The following is a 15633-nucleotide window of genomic DNA, read 5'->3' as shown; positions in this document are numbered from 1 at the left end:
CCTCTCTCTGTGCCTCTGTTGCCCCCATCTATGGAGTTGTTGGCTAGGAAGGACCACAGGGACCTTGGCAGGCAGCTGCAGGCAGAGCCCATAGACCCTGAAGACCTCTGGCATGTCTGGTCCTGATGGGGCATGGCTCTGGCTCTGCCAGGGGTGCCTGCAGCATCCTCATCCCAGACCAGTCCTGATGGGGCAGTGCCCTGTCATCTGCTGCTGCCACTGCTTCCACCTGGAGGCATGGGCCACTCCCATCAGGGCATCCTGGCCAGCTGCTTATTATACCCCAGCCTGCAGCTTAGCTCTGGGAAGTTCCAGGGGGCGGGGAGCAGGACAAGGCTGGGCCAATATACATGGGCACAGCACGGGCATCAGTGCACACACATGTATTGGGGTACCTTGCCCAACACTGAGGTGAGGAGGTGCATGAACTGCATGCCTAGAAACCCCAAGATCATGCTTCTGTCCCACCCTTTGCCCCATGATTGAGACACCAGCCCTGCTCCCAAGGAACTGTCAAACTCTCAACCTGGAGCCGGGGGAGAAGGCCATAGCTGTGCAGGGAAACCCACTTCACAAGCCCATGGATGTTGCAGAGGAGGAGTGAGGAAGGGTGGGGAAGGCTTCTCAGAGGGAGTGCTTAAGCAACAGGAGTAGACATTCGCTAAATGACCAAATGAAGGAAAGGCATTCCAGGCCTAGGGAACAGCTGAAGCAAAGGCCTGAGGGCGTGGAAATTCCTGACAAGTTCAGAAACAGTCTCACTCCTGCAGATAACACGTGGAGCCTCTGCATGGGAGAGACAGTTGAGTCCATGTTGGAAGAACCAAGCGCAGATCCTGTGTTTGAAAAACATATGAATTAGATTGTCGGAGAGTTGGAAGGGAAGGAGTCCCTGGAGGGGGACAGCCTGAACAAGGTGGGGGTAGGAGCAACTGTGCTGAGCGGAGAGTTGGCCGAGCCGGGAATACACAGACCTCAGGGAGAAGGTGGTTGTGTGGATTGTGGTCCACCATCCAGCACTATCCCAGAGTTGGGAAAAGCACGCAGCCCAGAGGAGTTTTTGCCCTCTGCTGCAGATACCTCCCGCCCTGCATGGGCCAGAGGGGAACAAAGGGACGAGCTGGATGCCCAGAGGAAGCCCCGCTCTCCAGCCTGGGTTCCCCCATCTCACGTTGGGGTGAACTTGGCACAAAGCCATTGCAGGCAAGCAAGAGGGGTAGCTTGTGGCCTATTTACTGCCCAAAGAGGGTTTCCTTCTGGTTTGGATGCATGGAAAAAGCACAACATCTGGAAGTAGGAAGCAGAACAGTGTCTAAAACCCAGCTGTGGGTGGCTCGCCTTGGACTGGCCCCAGCAGGGCACGGCCCGGATTTGTGGCTGGGCTTCCATGGAGCAGATGTGTAGGGAGCTCTCCCAGGACCATTGTCTCTCGTGACTGTCTGAGCAGCTCTGCCTGGCCTGTGCCCTGAATGGGGCCTTGGTGCCCCTCATCTAGAACTGCTACCGCCGCCGTCTTCCTGTCTCCCCCCCCGAGTCCCCACTTGTCCCCTGCAGCCAGAGGGGTCTTCCTACAGCACACATCTGACCCTATCCCTTCCCTTCTTTAGGAGAAGGGTCTCCACCGTCCCCAAGGTGGAGTCCAGGCTCTCTGGCCTGGCATCTGAGTCCCTGCTATCTGGCCTCTCACCTCCCTGCAGGCTCCTTGCCCAGTAGAGCCCAGCCCACCCGCAGCGTGATGAACACATCAACCACTCAGGGGCCTTCACAGGGATCTGTGCCCTTTTCATGCTTTGGTGCCTCTGAGCCTGCCCTTCCTTGGCCTTCAGTGTGCGTCACCCCACTATCTTCTTTGGATCTGTTGGTCATGGTTCAGGCAGGCCAGAGACTGAATGAAGTGAATACATCAATGTTGGTATAGCTGCCTGCCTGTGTCTCCACACTGCTACATGTCTCTCTAAGCTCGCTACCGTCATCAAGCCCTCGGAAGCGTCTTGAGGCCCCCAGGCTGCCTTACGCATCTCCTCTGTGCTGCCACAGCCCTGATGTTTCCCTCCGTGACAGTTCAATCGCGTTGCTTTATGGGGGTGTGCAGGTGTGCATCTCCCACATGGGCTCTGTACTCCTAGAGGGCAGGACCCGTGTCTGAGTGAGTTCTCTCTGCATTGTGGCACTCAGCACAGACTGGAGCCAATCTGTCAGTCTGTCCCAGTGAAAAGCCTCACAACAGAAATTATACAATGTGCTGAACAGCCTTGAGCCAAGGCCATGAAAATCAGGCAGGTGGATCACAGGGTCTGAAATGAGCTCACAGTCCTCTCCAGGCACCAGCTCCTCCCCCTACTCCCCAAATGAGCCCCAGAGAAAGGGTATAAAGAGCAGGCTTTGGGAGTGCCAGTCCTTGGGGAACACGGCTGCTCCCAGCTCATCCTGGGCCACCTGCTGCTGGGAGCCCACTCTGGGCTCTGGTTCAGAGGGGTGGGGTCCCATGGTCCCTAATCTGGGTTAGGTGCTCATGGTTGGCCGTTCAGCCCTGGACCTGGGGGATGAAATCATTGGCTCATGAGAGGGGGCCAGCCTCCTCCCGTACCTTCCTCCTCAAGGGTCACCTGCCCCAGGAAGGCTGAGGGCATAGCAGAGCCACCTGGCCTTTGGCATCAGACTTGGCCTGAGTCCTGTCATTGCCACGTCACAGACCTATGACCTTGAGCAGATCACTTGACCACATGAAGCCTCCATTTCTGAGATGGGGACATTGATGCCCTATACTTCACAGCTGTTGTATGTCCAACACCCAGCGCCACACCTGGATGTAGCAGGCGCCTGTCAGCATGGGTCCCCTCCTCCCACCCATGTGAACACATGGCCAGAACATCAGCCTGGCTGGGACAGGGACAGATGGGAAGAAGCCAGAGGGAGGAGCTTGTCACACTGAAGGACCAGAGGCTGCTTCCCCCACTGGTCAGGTTTTGAGCTGGATTGAAGGCTGAAGGAGGTTGCTGGGTGGCTGTGAGGGCTGAGGGAGGTTGCTGGGTGGCTGTGAGGGCTGAGGGAGGTTGCTGGGTGGCTGTGAGGGCTGAGGGAGGTTGCTGGGTGGCTGTGAGGGCTGAGGGAGGTTGCTGGGTGGCTGTGAAGAGGGGACACTCCTTGCTGAGCGACTTGAATGAAGAAAGGCTGTAAATTGTCTGGCCAACTCCTGCTGTTGGTCTAGGGCATGGGGTGGGCCTAGGGAGAGGTGTGTAGGCTATATTTGATCACAGAGCCACAGGATCTATGAAGGGCCCTTCGGTGTACAAATGTGGCTCTTGTTCGGACAGCAGTTAGCCTTGACTCTGTGCTCCAGATGGACAAACCCTGTGCCATTCGGTGTCCTATCCCCTGGGGCCCTCAGCCTTGAGTGGCCTTGAGTGGTGGCTACCTTGTCTCAAGGAACACCTTGAAAACAAGGAACACCTTGAAAACAAGGAAACAAAGCACAGAAGGGTCAAAAGCACTGCCCAACGCCTCTCCAGGGCCAAGCCAAATTCGGACCCAGGCTGTGGGTCCGTCCAATCTCAGGCTTTCTGTGCCAGGACACCTGCCTCAGTGTCCTGATTCAGGCTGTGCCGCCTCAGAGTCCTGATTCGGGCTGTGCTGTGGCCAGGGCAGCTCGGCACTTCCAATGACCCTGGGGAGGGGAGCCTTTCAGGTCCGGAACTGGAAAGGCCACCTTCTTCTCCAGCCCTCGTGCCCCACTTCTAAGTCAGGGTGCTATTTTTCTGGACTCACCCGGCCTTTCCAGATAAGGCCTGAGCCCTGAGCACTTTGTGGCAGCTGATCCGGAGCTCCCAGAGGCTCCGGCAGGATGGGAGGGGCAGGGGTGCTGGGGCCAGGTGGGCCTGGGGGACAAATTTCCATGCAGGGGTGGGGTGCCCACTGGGCTTGGAGTGCCCCTCACCAGCCTCTCCTGTAGTTTGAAGGCTGCAGCAAGGCCTTCTCACGGCTGGAGAACCTCAAGATCCACCTGAGGAGCCACACGGGTGAGAAACCGTACCTGTGCCAGCACCCGGGCTGCCAGAAGGCCTTCAGCAACTCCAGCGACCGCGCCAAGCACCAGCGAACCCACCTAGACACGGTAGGCCCAGCAGGCAGAGGCCCAGGGCGGGGTGGAGGACGGTCACACACTTGCCGCTCATTCAGCGCAGAGCCCCTGCCTTGCCCTTTAGCCCCACTGATGTTCGGGGCAGAACGATGCTTGGCAGGGTGGTGGGTCGGATGGCATCCTCTGCATTCTAGGATGTTTAGCCATATCCCCGGCCTCTCTCCACTAGAAAAGAGCTGATGTTCCCACTCCCAATTGCAACAATCAAAACTCTCTGATGCCAAATGTCCCTAGGGGTGAGGGGAGGCAAACCTGCCCCAGTTGAGGAGCACTGCTTTGGGCCATGGGTACCAGCCTGGGCTCCAGAGCCATGAATAGCCTCATGGAGAGAGCGCACTCGCCCTCCTGCGTCTCCTCCCTGGGACCTGTCAGCCATGCCCGGAGCAGACTGCTCCCTGCTCTTCCTATCCCCTCCACAGACACACACCAGAGGCTCTCCAGGGCGGTCCTTTGTCCCTTGAGCCCTGCAGGTGAGGAGCTGAGGTGGGCAGTGCCTAAGACTCCAGGCTCCTGCAGGTGACTCGGGCCTCCAGATGCTGTCTCCCTTCCTACCTCCCTGCCCTTGTTTGCACCAGGCAATAGATAACAGCAGCTTTATTCCAGTGTCTGCCCAGGCAGCCCCCCATGTGCTGTTAATAGAGCGCTTCCTAAAACTTCACCCCCCAGGATATCATACCGACCCCTTGCACTGAGCAGGGACAGTCACTAAGCCATTTGGCAGATGAGGGAAGCGGGCCTCCTGAGGCCAGTGCCTGCTCACCATCACACAGCTGGTCGGTGGCACAGCCAACTCAGATCTGGGCCTTACACTGGGCCCTGGGTGAGGGGCACGTGCCCCAGGAGGACCCCAGCCCCCATGTGCAGCAGGAGACTGGGGTATGCAGCAGAGCCACGCCCAGGCCCAGGCCAACTTCTCTACGCTTCCTGCAGGTGTTTGGGGAACTCCATGGGTAGGGGGCTGGGAGATTTGAGTGGCTGCCCCTCGACCCATCCAGTTCACAGATGAGGAGGAAACAGGGGCCCAAGAGGGCAGCTAGCCTCTCCAAGGTAAATTGGAGGCCGTGAAACAGCAGAGGTCAGAGCTGAAAGGGCACTTGTAGGTCACTGATTCCAGCCATTTACCTTAGAGCAGGGAAAACCAAGACCCAGAAAAGATTCAGGGCACAGAAAACAGCAGAGAAGCAATGTTCTTGGGGCCAGGCCGGGCCCGGGGTGGGACACCCTGCACATCCGGCCCCACAGTCTCACACACACTGCCCCTAGTTTATCCTGGTGACCAGCCAGTGTGAGGCTGTTATCCCCATTTCATACATTGAGACTTAGAGAGATTGATCCATCTGCCCTGTCCACAGCAGGTGAGTGGCAGAGCTGGGACGCAAACTCGGGCTGCGCCACTCGCAGTCCACTGCCCTCTGTTGGAAAAGTTGGTGTGGCAGCCATCCTGGGGGGTGCAGCCAGCACAGGGGTGAGGGAGGCAAGGAAGGGCCCCATCCCCAACCTGAACCCAACTCTCCCCCACTTCTCAGCTTCATTGTCACATGCTGTGCTGCAGACATGAAGTCAGGAGCAGCGCTAGCAAATCTCCCTGGCTTTGTCACCTTTTCAGCCAGAGGGGCCCGTGGCACCCTGGCCCAGGCCCTGAGAGGCACAGTCTGTGCCCCAGCACTCCCAGTTATGCCTCCCAGAGGCCGCAAGCCAGCGCTGACAGCGCCAGGCCTCCCTACACCCTCTCCCTACCCTTCCAGGCCCTCTTCCATGTCCCTCCTTCTTCCTCTCGCCCTCCTTACTGCATTTCCTGGACCCGGCCCCAAAGCAACAGGCCTTTGGTCCCATTTGGTGTGTGAACAGAGCCCCAAGGCCTAGGTCAGGTCAGGCCCAGAATGAGCCCGCAGGCTGATCTCAGGCCTTCGTCTCCCCAAGAGGTCCCAGGGAGGCTTGGGAGGCATAGCGGCCAAGCCCAGCACCCCGCTTGGATCCAGCTCCCCACAGAAACACTGCCGGCAGCTCCATGTTGCTAGCTTGCAGTCCCAACACCCTCCCCAGAGGCCTCTTGAGTCAGGCCCCTCACAGGGCAGGGCTTTGCTTTCCAGAGGGGACCAGCCATGTCACCAGTCCCCTCTGGCATTGGAGAATGTGGGATTCTCTCCATGGGTGGGAAGGTTTCTTGGAACAGACTGGAGAGGCCCAGACCACAGTTCTGATTGTGGCCCTGCCTCCTGGTCCTGGAGGTCTGAGGAAACCCCCTGGCCTCCCTGGGCCACCTCAGAGGTAAAAGCCCTGCCTCAGACAGAGAGGGAGGCTCAGCTGAGGCAGCAGGTATGAGGCCCGCACACGGACTAGGCAGCCTTCCCCTGCCTGTCATCTTACTGACTCAGTGCTGACCATATCCTGCCATGTCCCAGGCTCTCAGTGTGGGGCTGGAGTCCTGACTGCACAGACTCCCTGAGCGGGCTCGAATAAGCCACTGTCTTGCACCGGGCCTCAGCTTCCCCCCGGCATGATTCTCTCTCCCCTTGCCTGCTTCACTGGACCATTCGAGGCCACTGAGTGAGAAAGCATTCTAGCAGAGGCCTGCACACACTCCCTCCCTTCCCTCACTGTGGGATCTTGGGCAAAATAGGGGCCTCAGTTTCTTCTTCTACAAAGCAGGATGAGTCTCGTAGAGTGGGTTTGGGGCTCAGGCAGAGGGTGGATGGCCAGCATTCAGCACGGCCCGCACAGGGGAGCGCTCCCGGCAGAGCTGCCCCCAAGTGCAGACTGGCAGAGGCAGTCAGGGGCTCTGCACAGCAGACACGGAGTGTCCTCATCATGGACACAGGGAGGCCGCTGGTGCGGCAGCCCACGTGGCGATTCCAGGCGGGGTGTGGCTGCTGGCTGGGCACGGCCACAGGGTTTCCTGAGGGCTCACAGGGCACGGGGCCTGAGGAATGTTCTACACACGTCAGGCCCTGGAAAAACAAACACAGAGATGGGCCTTGCCACCCGCTTCCAGGCAAATGCGCTGCAGACACGGAGCCAGCTTGTTTGCTTTTAGACGAAAGCGAGTAGATTTGTATCAGCATCCCCAAGGGACAGTCCTGGGGCCGGCTCAGGGGCAGGGTAGGGCCCTGTGTGTGCCTGTGCACGTGCAGATGCATGTGTGTGTGTGTGTGTGTGTGTGTGTGTAGTGTATGTGTGTGGTGTGGTGTGTGTGTGGTGTGGTGTGTGTGTGGTGTATGTGTGGTATGTGTGTAGTGTATATGTGTGTGTGGTGTGTGTGTATAGTGTATGTGTGTGGTGTGTATTTGGTGGGGTGTGTGTGGTGTATGTGTGGCGGGTATGTGTGTAGTGTGGTGTGTGTGTGTGGTGTATGTGTGGTGGTGGTATGTATGTGTGGGGTGTATGTGTGTGTTTGGTGTGTGTGGTATGATGTGTGTGGTGTGTGTGGGGTGTATGTGTGTGTTTGGTGTGTGTGGTGTGATGTGTGTGGTGTGTGTGGGGGTGTATGTGTGGTGGTGGTATGTGTGTGGTGTGTGTGTTTGGTGTGTGTGTAGTGTATGTGTGTGTGGTGTGTGATGTGTATGTGTAGTGTATGTGTGTGTGGTGTGTGTATGTGTGTGTTTGGTGTGTGGTGTGTGTAGCATATGTGTGGGGTGTGTGTGTAGTGTGTGTGGTGTGTGTGTGGGGTGTGTGTGGGGGTGTATGTGTGTGTGGTGTGTGTGGTGTGTGTGCAGTGTATGTGTGTGTATGTTGTGTGTGGTGTATATGTGTGTGTGTTGTGTGTGGGGGTTATGTGTGTGTGGTGTGTGTGTGGTGTATGTGTATGTGTGGTGTGTGTGTAGTGTATGTGTGTGTTGTGTATGTGTAGTGTATGTGTATGGTGTGTGTGTGGTGTGTGTATAGTGTATGTGTGTGTTGTGTGTGTAGTGTATGTGTGTGGGGGGTGTGCGAATGTAGTGTGTGTGGTGTGTGTGGTGTATGTGTGTGTAGTGTGTGTAGTGTATGTGCATGTGGAGTGTGTGTGGAGTGTGTGTGGTGTGTGTGTAGTGTATGTGTGTGGGGTGTGTGTATGTGTAGTGTATGTGTGTGGGGTGTGTGTGTGGTGATGATGTGTGTGTATGTGTGTGTTTCTGTGTGGTGTGTGTGGTGTGTGTGTAGCGTATGTGTGTGTGGGGTGTATGTGTAGTGTATGTGTGTGTGGGGTGTGTGTGTAGTGTATGTGTGTGGGGTGTGTGTGTGTAGTGTATGTATGTGGGGTGTGTGTAGTGTATGTGTGTGTTGTGTGTGGTGTGTGTGTAGTGTATGTGTGTGTTGGGTGTGTGTGGTGTATGTGTGTGGGGTGTGTGTGTGTGGTGTATGTATGTGGTGTGTGTGTAGTGTATATGTGTGTGGTGTATGTGTATGTGTGGTGTGTGTGTGGTGTGTGTGTAGTGTATGTGTGTGGTATGTGTGTGTGTAGTGTATGTGTGTGGTGTGTGTGTAGTGTGTGGTGTGTGTGGTGTGTAGTGTATGTGTGTGTGGGGGTGTGTGTATGTAGTGTGTAGTGTGTGTGGGGTGTGTAGTGTATGTGTGTGGTATATGTGTATGTGTAGTGTATGTGTGTGGGGTGTGTATGTAGTGTATGTGTGGTGTGTGCAGGGTGCATGTGTGTAGTGTAGTGTATGTGCATGGGGTGTGTGTGTAGTGTAGGTGTATGTGTGGTGTGTGTGTGTATGTGTAGTGTATGTGTGGGGTGTGTGTGTAGTGTATGTGTATGTGTGGTGTGTGTAGTGTGTATGTGGTGTGTGTGTAGTGTATGTGTGTGGGGTGTGTGTGTAGTGCCTGTGTGTGGTGTGTGTGTGTGTAGTGTATGTGTGGTGTGTGTGTATGTATAGTGTATGTGTGTGGGGTGTGTGTGTATGTAGTGTATGTGTGGTGGTGGTGGGGGGTGTGTGTGTGTGTGGTGTGTGAGAGAGGGAGCCTGCCTCTGGGGTTGAGGGGCCTGGGGGCAGCAGGGGTCATCCGCGGCAGGCCTCTGCTCTCCCTCCCAGGCCAACCCGGCAAGCTTCTCACTGCTGTCTCTCTCTTTTTGCTCTCCTCCATTTCTTTAATCTGGCAACTCTCCGTGGCAGCACCAAGGTATGGTTGTCTCTTTCTGCTTCCCCTCCTCATGAGGTCCCAGGGCCATGGGCACCTCTCCCTGGGTTTGAGGTTGGCCGGGCCTCTCCTCAGTCCAGCAGAGGCAGAGCTGCCTTGAGGTTCTGGGGGCAGTTCCCCCGGGTGTGTCTGGCAGGACACGGCAGTCCCTGGTACTCACTCTGAGGTGTCATTTCCTCCAGTCCTGCTCCTGTCCCCTGCAGTCCCAGCAGGGCAGAAGCTCCCGAGAGAGCAGATGAACTAGATGTGTCCACAAAAGGAAGCCTCGTGAGCTTCAAGCCCCAGCAGCAGCCAGAGTCCTCAAGCAGGGTCTTATGGAAGCCTTGGGAGAGATTGGGATTCAGTTAGAGCCACGTGTCACTGCCCTGGGTCACTCAGACCTGGAATGAATCAGACAGGTCCCTCCCTGGCTGAGAAGAGGGACACTGAGCAAGCCCAGCACATAGGGTGGACAGCGCTGCAGGGGGACACTCTGCCCGGGGAGGGGGTGGAGGATTCGAGGAGGCCTTGGAGAGGAGGTGGCATGGCTGCAGGAGAGCTGAGGAGGTTCCCGTGGGGGGAGGCGTAGGGCCTTCAGTGTTGGGAGATGGCCTATAGAGCACTGGGGGGCACGGAGGGGTTTCAAGGCTAGCGCGGGTCTGTGCAAAAGACCTTCTCCTCTGGCTGTGAGTGTGCGGGAGGCCGAGGGCTGGAGGGCAGGGTGGGGCCTAGGCAGGAGTTCAGGAGGGGCAGTGGGGATGGCTTTGGAGTCCACTTCTTACATTCTGGGTGAGCCATGGGGGCCCAAGGGGAAGCAACTTATCCACTCCCATGCACAGGGCACGGCCCCCAGCCTCCACAGTCGCCCCACCCTCCCCAGCCCTGTGTTCTCTGAGACCCAGCCACGCTTCCAGCCTCTCACAGCTGTTGGCAGGAGGACCTGGGTTTCTTGTGGCCCCAAGAGCTGTCCGGGGCCTCTGCACCTACCTGCAAGGTGCAGCCAGTGCCCCCAGCCTGGCCCCGTGTGGGTGCCCCTTCCCGCCCATCTGCAGAGCAGCTGTCTCACTGCACTCCCTATCTGCTCACTGCTTACTTGCAGCTGTTGGGTTGAAAGAGTGGACTTGGCTCAGAGCCAGGATCTGACCTGAAAGAATCCTTAGACCTCAGATGGCCCCTGAGACTCAGAGAGGAGAGGCAACTGGCCTGAGGCCCCAGGATGGTGGTGGGATGAACACACAAACCCCCTACTTGGCTCCAGGCCAGGCGCCGTCCCCACAGCTGGGCAGGGCTGGCTGAGGCAGAGCACTCCTGGCCTGCAGCCAGCCCCTCGGCTGGTCACCTCCCCACAGCAGGTCACACAAAGGCCCAAGGCCCAAAGGGATGGACCTCACTCACCCCACCCCAACCCCCCATGTTACAGAAGCCGTATGCCTGTCAGATCCCTGGCTGCTCCAAGCGCTACACGGACCCTAGCTCCCTCCGCAAGCACGTCAAGGCCCATTCAGCCAAAGAGCAGCAGGTGCGTAAGAAGGTAAGCCAGCCCTCCTCATCTGACCGCCTCCAGCCTCGCAGCCGCCTGCACCACACCAGGCCAGGCACCGCCCACCCACTCGACCTGAATGCCACTGTTCGTCCATCTGTTAGTCCATCCATCTGTCCATCCACTTTCCACCCGCCCTGAGTGTCTCTGCTGACCCACAGCCCTTCCCTCTGCACCCCAGACAGCCCTTTACCACCCACAGATTGCCCACCAGCTCCTGGCCCCATGCATCTGCCCCTCGCCCCATGCATCTGCCCACCCCCCACAGCTTGGGTGGAAAACACACAACGTCCAGTCCTGTGCTGGGCACGGAAGATACAGAAATGAAAATATACAGCCCCACTTTCGATGGCCTGGCAGGCGGGGCAGACACAAAAAGATGATTCCACCTCATGTCATTAAGGTGGCAAGAGAGGTGTGTGCAGAGAAAAGTCAGGGCACAGATGAGCGGCCTTAGTCCCTCTGGGTGTGAGCAGGAAGTTTCATGAAATGGCATCGCGCCCAGGTAGAGTGTTTACGGGTGGGAGTGGGAAGGTCCGTGGAGGAAGTGGCATTGGCCCGGGTGGAGTGTTTAGGGGTGGGAGCAGGAAGGTCCGTGGAGGAAGTGGCGTCAGGCCTGGGTGCAGTGTTTAGGGGTGGCAGCACGGAGTGGGCCTGCCGGCCGCGCCTCCACTGGCTCTGCACCCAGGCACATGCCTTTGGGCTTCAGGTTCCTCAGCCATCAGAGGGGACAACAAAGGACTTGCCTTTAGACAGCTGCAGTCAGGAGTAAATGATGGTTTATGCTGAGAGTTTAGAACTGTACCTGGCACAAATTTAAAAGCTCAAAACAGACTTGTCACATATGTTCATTAGTCTGAGGAAGGACTGAGTGTTGGGCCAGTGAATTCTCTGAGCGCTCCCCACAGTGACTGGTGTGGAGCAAGGCCTGAAGCCTGAAGCCCATCGTTTGCAGGACCAGCAGGCACTCCACTCTTGGGCCAAGCAGCGCAGTGACGAGAGGTGGCGTGGACAGGGCTACATCCAGGACACAGTGGGTGCCATGGAGAGATCTTAAGCAGAGCAGGGACATGGCACCTTAAGTTAAGAGGTGACCCTGAGGGCCATGTAGAAAATGCGTTGGGGACTCCCATGGAACTCCGGGGCCAGGGAGTGAGAGTCCTTGAGTGCTAGGGAGGGTGTGAGGGTTAAAGAGACACCAGGGGCCAACTCGGGGACACTAGCATGACAGAGGAAGACAGAGTGGGAAGAGCCTATTCATTGGTTCACCTGGATTTACAGAGCACTCACTGTATTCTAAGCCTTGTTCTGTGAACTGCAGACATGGCTGTGAATGAAACAGAGCAGAGGCCTGCAGGCTGGAGGAAGCAGCTGCCTCACGCCCTGGGACAGGGAGACAGTGATGGGGTGCTGGGAGCAAGTCAGCCTTAGTGGGAAAGAGGATGGGAGGGGACCACCAGGCTTGGGAAGCTGGTCTCCAGCCTGCAGGCATTGGGGAGCGTTAGAAGCTGTGGAGCAGAGAGGGATGGGGTCAGAGCCTGCACCATCAGCTTTCTGGTGAAACACCTCCTCCGTATTCACCGAGGAGGGAGAGGCTGTGCTTTAGCCCAGGTGCCTCTGCTGCTCCGGCACTGTACCTGGGGCTTCATGTCCTGTATCTCATTTAGGCCTTACTATAACCCTAGCTCCCCAGCTCCTCAGGAGTCTGAGATGGGAGAATCACTTGAGCCAGGAGTTGGAGCTGCAGTGAGCTGTGATTGCACCACTGCACACTAGCCTGAGTGACAGAGCAAGACCCTGTCTCAAAAACAAACAAACAAACCACAACCACAGGTGTGGGCACGGTTTTTTTTTTCCTCATTTTATTTTTAGAAACAAAGTCTCACTTTCACCCAGGCTGGAGTGCAGTGGCATGATCATGGCTCATGGCAGCCTTTAACTCTTGGGCTTAAGTGATCCTCCTGCCTCAGCCTCCTGAGTAGCTGGGACTACAGGTATGCTCCACTGCTCCTGGACTTTTTTTTTTTTAGTATATGTTTTTGTAGAGACAGAGGTTTCACTTTGTTGTCCAGGCTGGTTTTGAACTCCTGACTTCAAGTAATCCTCCCACCCTGGCCTCCCAAAGTGTGGCGGCTAGAGTCATGAGCCCCTCATTTTAGAGATGGAGAAACTAAGGGTCAGAGTTAACAAACCAGCCCAGCATCATGCACCGCAGAAGCGCCAGAGCTAGGGTCCCATCCCAGACCTGTCTGAGCTCAATTCAGGGCCTGAGCTCGGTTCACTGCTCTCAGGTCGAGGGCCTGACCAGGGACAGGGAATGGCCCAGGCTCCAGGAGACTGGAGTGCCACACCAGGGAGGCTTCTGTCCCAAGCGGACCAGTGCCCGAGGACCAGAATCCTGCCCTGGCTTTCCCAGGCCCCACGCTTGGCTCTCACTGAGCCCCCAGGGACTTGGGGCCCCAGATCTGCAAACTTCCCAACAATAAGCATCCATTAAGAGCCATCAGGGATGATGTATCTTTCTGGGTAAAGCGACCCTTGTATTATGACAAGTCCTTGGCAGCCCTGCTGCATTTCAGAGAGAATTAGAAATGCTTTTCTTCCTTAATTCTCCTCTCCTGCTGCTCCTAATCCGATAGACATTGCGGTCTACAAGAACATGCCTTGGCTCTCTTTTGCCAGAAACTTAATTTACATGGAAAACAGCTGCTGGGTCAGGGAGCTAAGAGCCCATCTCGAGGCTGGGCATGCCTTCTCCAAGTCTGGGCCCCGGCCCTTCTGTCCTGGGAGGGCAGAAAAGCCCTAAGGGCTGACTCTCAGCTGCTGTGTGATGTGGGGCAGAGCTCTCACCCTCTCTGGGTCTGTTTTGTCCTGGGGAAGATGAGCATTTGGATGAGCCAAGCTTCGGGATTTCCCTGAGAGAAGGGGCCCTTCCCATCCAGGTGCCTGCCCCAATCATCACTCAGTGTCCTGAAGGCCTCACCCTGTCCCCATTCTGGCTCTGGAAGGCGTTCTGAGGTGACTGTCTTTGGGAACAGCCAAGGGTTGTAGGCCAAAGATTTGCTTGAGTTCCTGGGTGCACCCCTGCCCAGGCTTGCTCTTAGCCGAGGGACCTCAAGTCCATACACTGATCCATCATGCCCGATGGGGTGACCAGATGGGGCCCAGCCAGCCCTACCACCGCACTTCCAAAACACGTCCCCAGCCATCGTCTCATTCCCCCTCACGGCAGCCCAGGGGGAGGCATGACTTGCTGCTTATTACAGACTGGGTAGGCAAGACCCAGAGAGGTTAAGCTATTTGTCCAGCATTACACAAGGAGTAAGAAGAGGTGGGATGGGATCTGAGCCCAGCTCTTCATCCCTAGCCCTGAACTAATTTCCACCGAACCTTGTACCAAGAAGGAAGAACGAAAGAGCTGGGTCAGGTGGGGGGCACTAACAGCACACCTGCTGACCGCACGCCTGCTGCGCTTCACCCCTACCGCGTCCGTTCACCCGTGCTGCACAGAATGCTCCTGCAGACCGCAGCTACCCATGCGAGGCCCCAGTGCTGCCCTTTGCCACCCATTCTGTGGGTGTGCGGAGGCCACACCTCCCGTGGGCTGCTCCCAGCAGTGACTGAGTATGGCAGGCCCAGTAGGGACACTGAGGCAGAGCCTTCCTAAGAGACACTGGACTCCCTGACATCCAGCAGACATTGGCTGCTGAGGACCTCCTGAGTCCCTGTCCTGGACGCTCCCGTCTGGCCCCTTCTCCCTCCCTCCTGCCTCCCTTCCTCCCTCCCTTGGTCCCAGGGCTCTCCCAGCAATCTCCCTGTTTCCTCTCACACAGGCACGTCTCCCGTTTAAACCCTTGCACATTCAATCCCATCTTGGTATCTGCTTCTCGAAGGACCTGGACTAACACCATCTTCACAATGTACACAGTTAGCCCATTTCACAGATGGGGAACTGAGGCACAGTGACGGAAAGGGTCTTGCCCTGGGGCTGCAGTCCCTCCTGCCCTGTCCCCTAAAGGGAGGGTTGCTGGTGGGCAGGGGCCTCACGTAACACACACCTCCTTTCCCTCTGCTTGCTCCCCAGCTGCACGTGGGCCCTGACACCGAGGCCGACGTCCTGACCGAGTGTCTGGCCCTGCAGCAGCTCCACGCGTCCACACAACTGGCTGCCAGCGACGGCAAGGGTGGCTGCGGCCTGGGCCAGGAGCTGCTCCCAGGTATGTGTGCTGGGAGGCAGGGCCAGGGCATAGCCCAGGAGGGGCCATTCTTTGCCGACAGTCCCTGTGGCACAAGTGACACTCAGTGGGCCGCCCACATGGGAACGACTTGTTGCAGGCACCCGCTTGTCTGGACTTGGTTGTCTGTGCCTCTGGCTCTCTACTTCCAATCCATCTTCTCCCTCTAACTAGGCAGATGTTCCTTCACATTCCTCTGTGACTCCCCATTGCTCAGGGCATGAAACCCTCACCCCTCTCAGCCCGGCCTCCAGGGTTCGTGAGGCCTGGATCCTCCTGACAGCCTCTAGCCTCCCCTTGGCATGTTAGAGGTGGTTCCCTGAACACTCTCTGCTCCTGCTTCCCCAACACTGGGCACTGTCCACACCCTGCCAGCCCTCTTCTCCCTCCCTTCATGAAGGTAGCTCCTGTCCTTCCTTCAGGACCCACCTCCGTGCCCCCTCCTCCAGGAAGTCTTCCTCTGGGCTTCGCTCTGCCCCAGTGGCGAGCACTCTGGGCATCACTCTGCTTCCCATTTGTCTCCCCTACCAGGCTCCTCAAGGGAGGCCCAGGGTCTGCCTGATTCTGGGGTCACCAGCACCCAGGATGGGGACATATGCAGAGCTGGGCTGGGGGAACCCATGGTC

At 57.3% G+C, this 15633-nt stretch overlaps 1 protein-coding gene across 1 annotated transcript in view; it reads left to right on the top strand.

Moving 5' to 3' along the window:
• Window positions 1–15633, top strand: part of GLIS1 (GLIS family zinc finger 1) — a 117761-nt gene that overhangs the window by 88546 nt on the left and 13582 nt on the right. The window contains exons 4-6 of the mRNA XM_064372371.1: window positions 3950–4111; window positions 10653–10763; window positions 14857–14989. Coding sequence (XP_064228441.1) covers window positions 3950–4111; window positions 10653–10763; window positions 14857–14989 — 406 coding nt within the window. The remainder of the gene's footprint in view (window positions 1–3949; window positions 4112–10652; window positions 10764–14856; window positions 14990–15633) is intronic.

The sequence above is a fragment of the Aotus nancymaae genome, unplaced genomic scaffold (assembly GCF_030222135.1).
Source record: "Aotus nancymaae isolate 86718 unplaced genomic scaffold, 86718_ANA_hifiasm-v0.15.2.pri h1tg000007l, whole genome shotgun sequence".
In the NCBI taxonomy this organism is placed as follows: Eukaryota; Metazoa; Chordata; class Mammalia; order Primates; family Aotidae; genus Aotus; species Aotus nancymaae.
The sequence above is the reverse complement of the archived record's forward strand: the minus strand, read 5'-3'. Positions and strand labels throughout refer to the sequence as shown.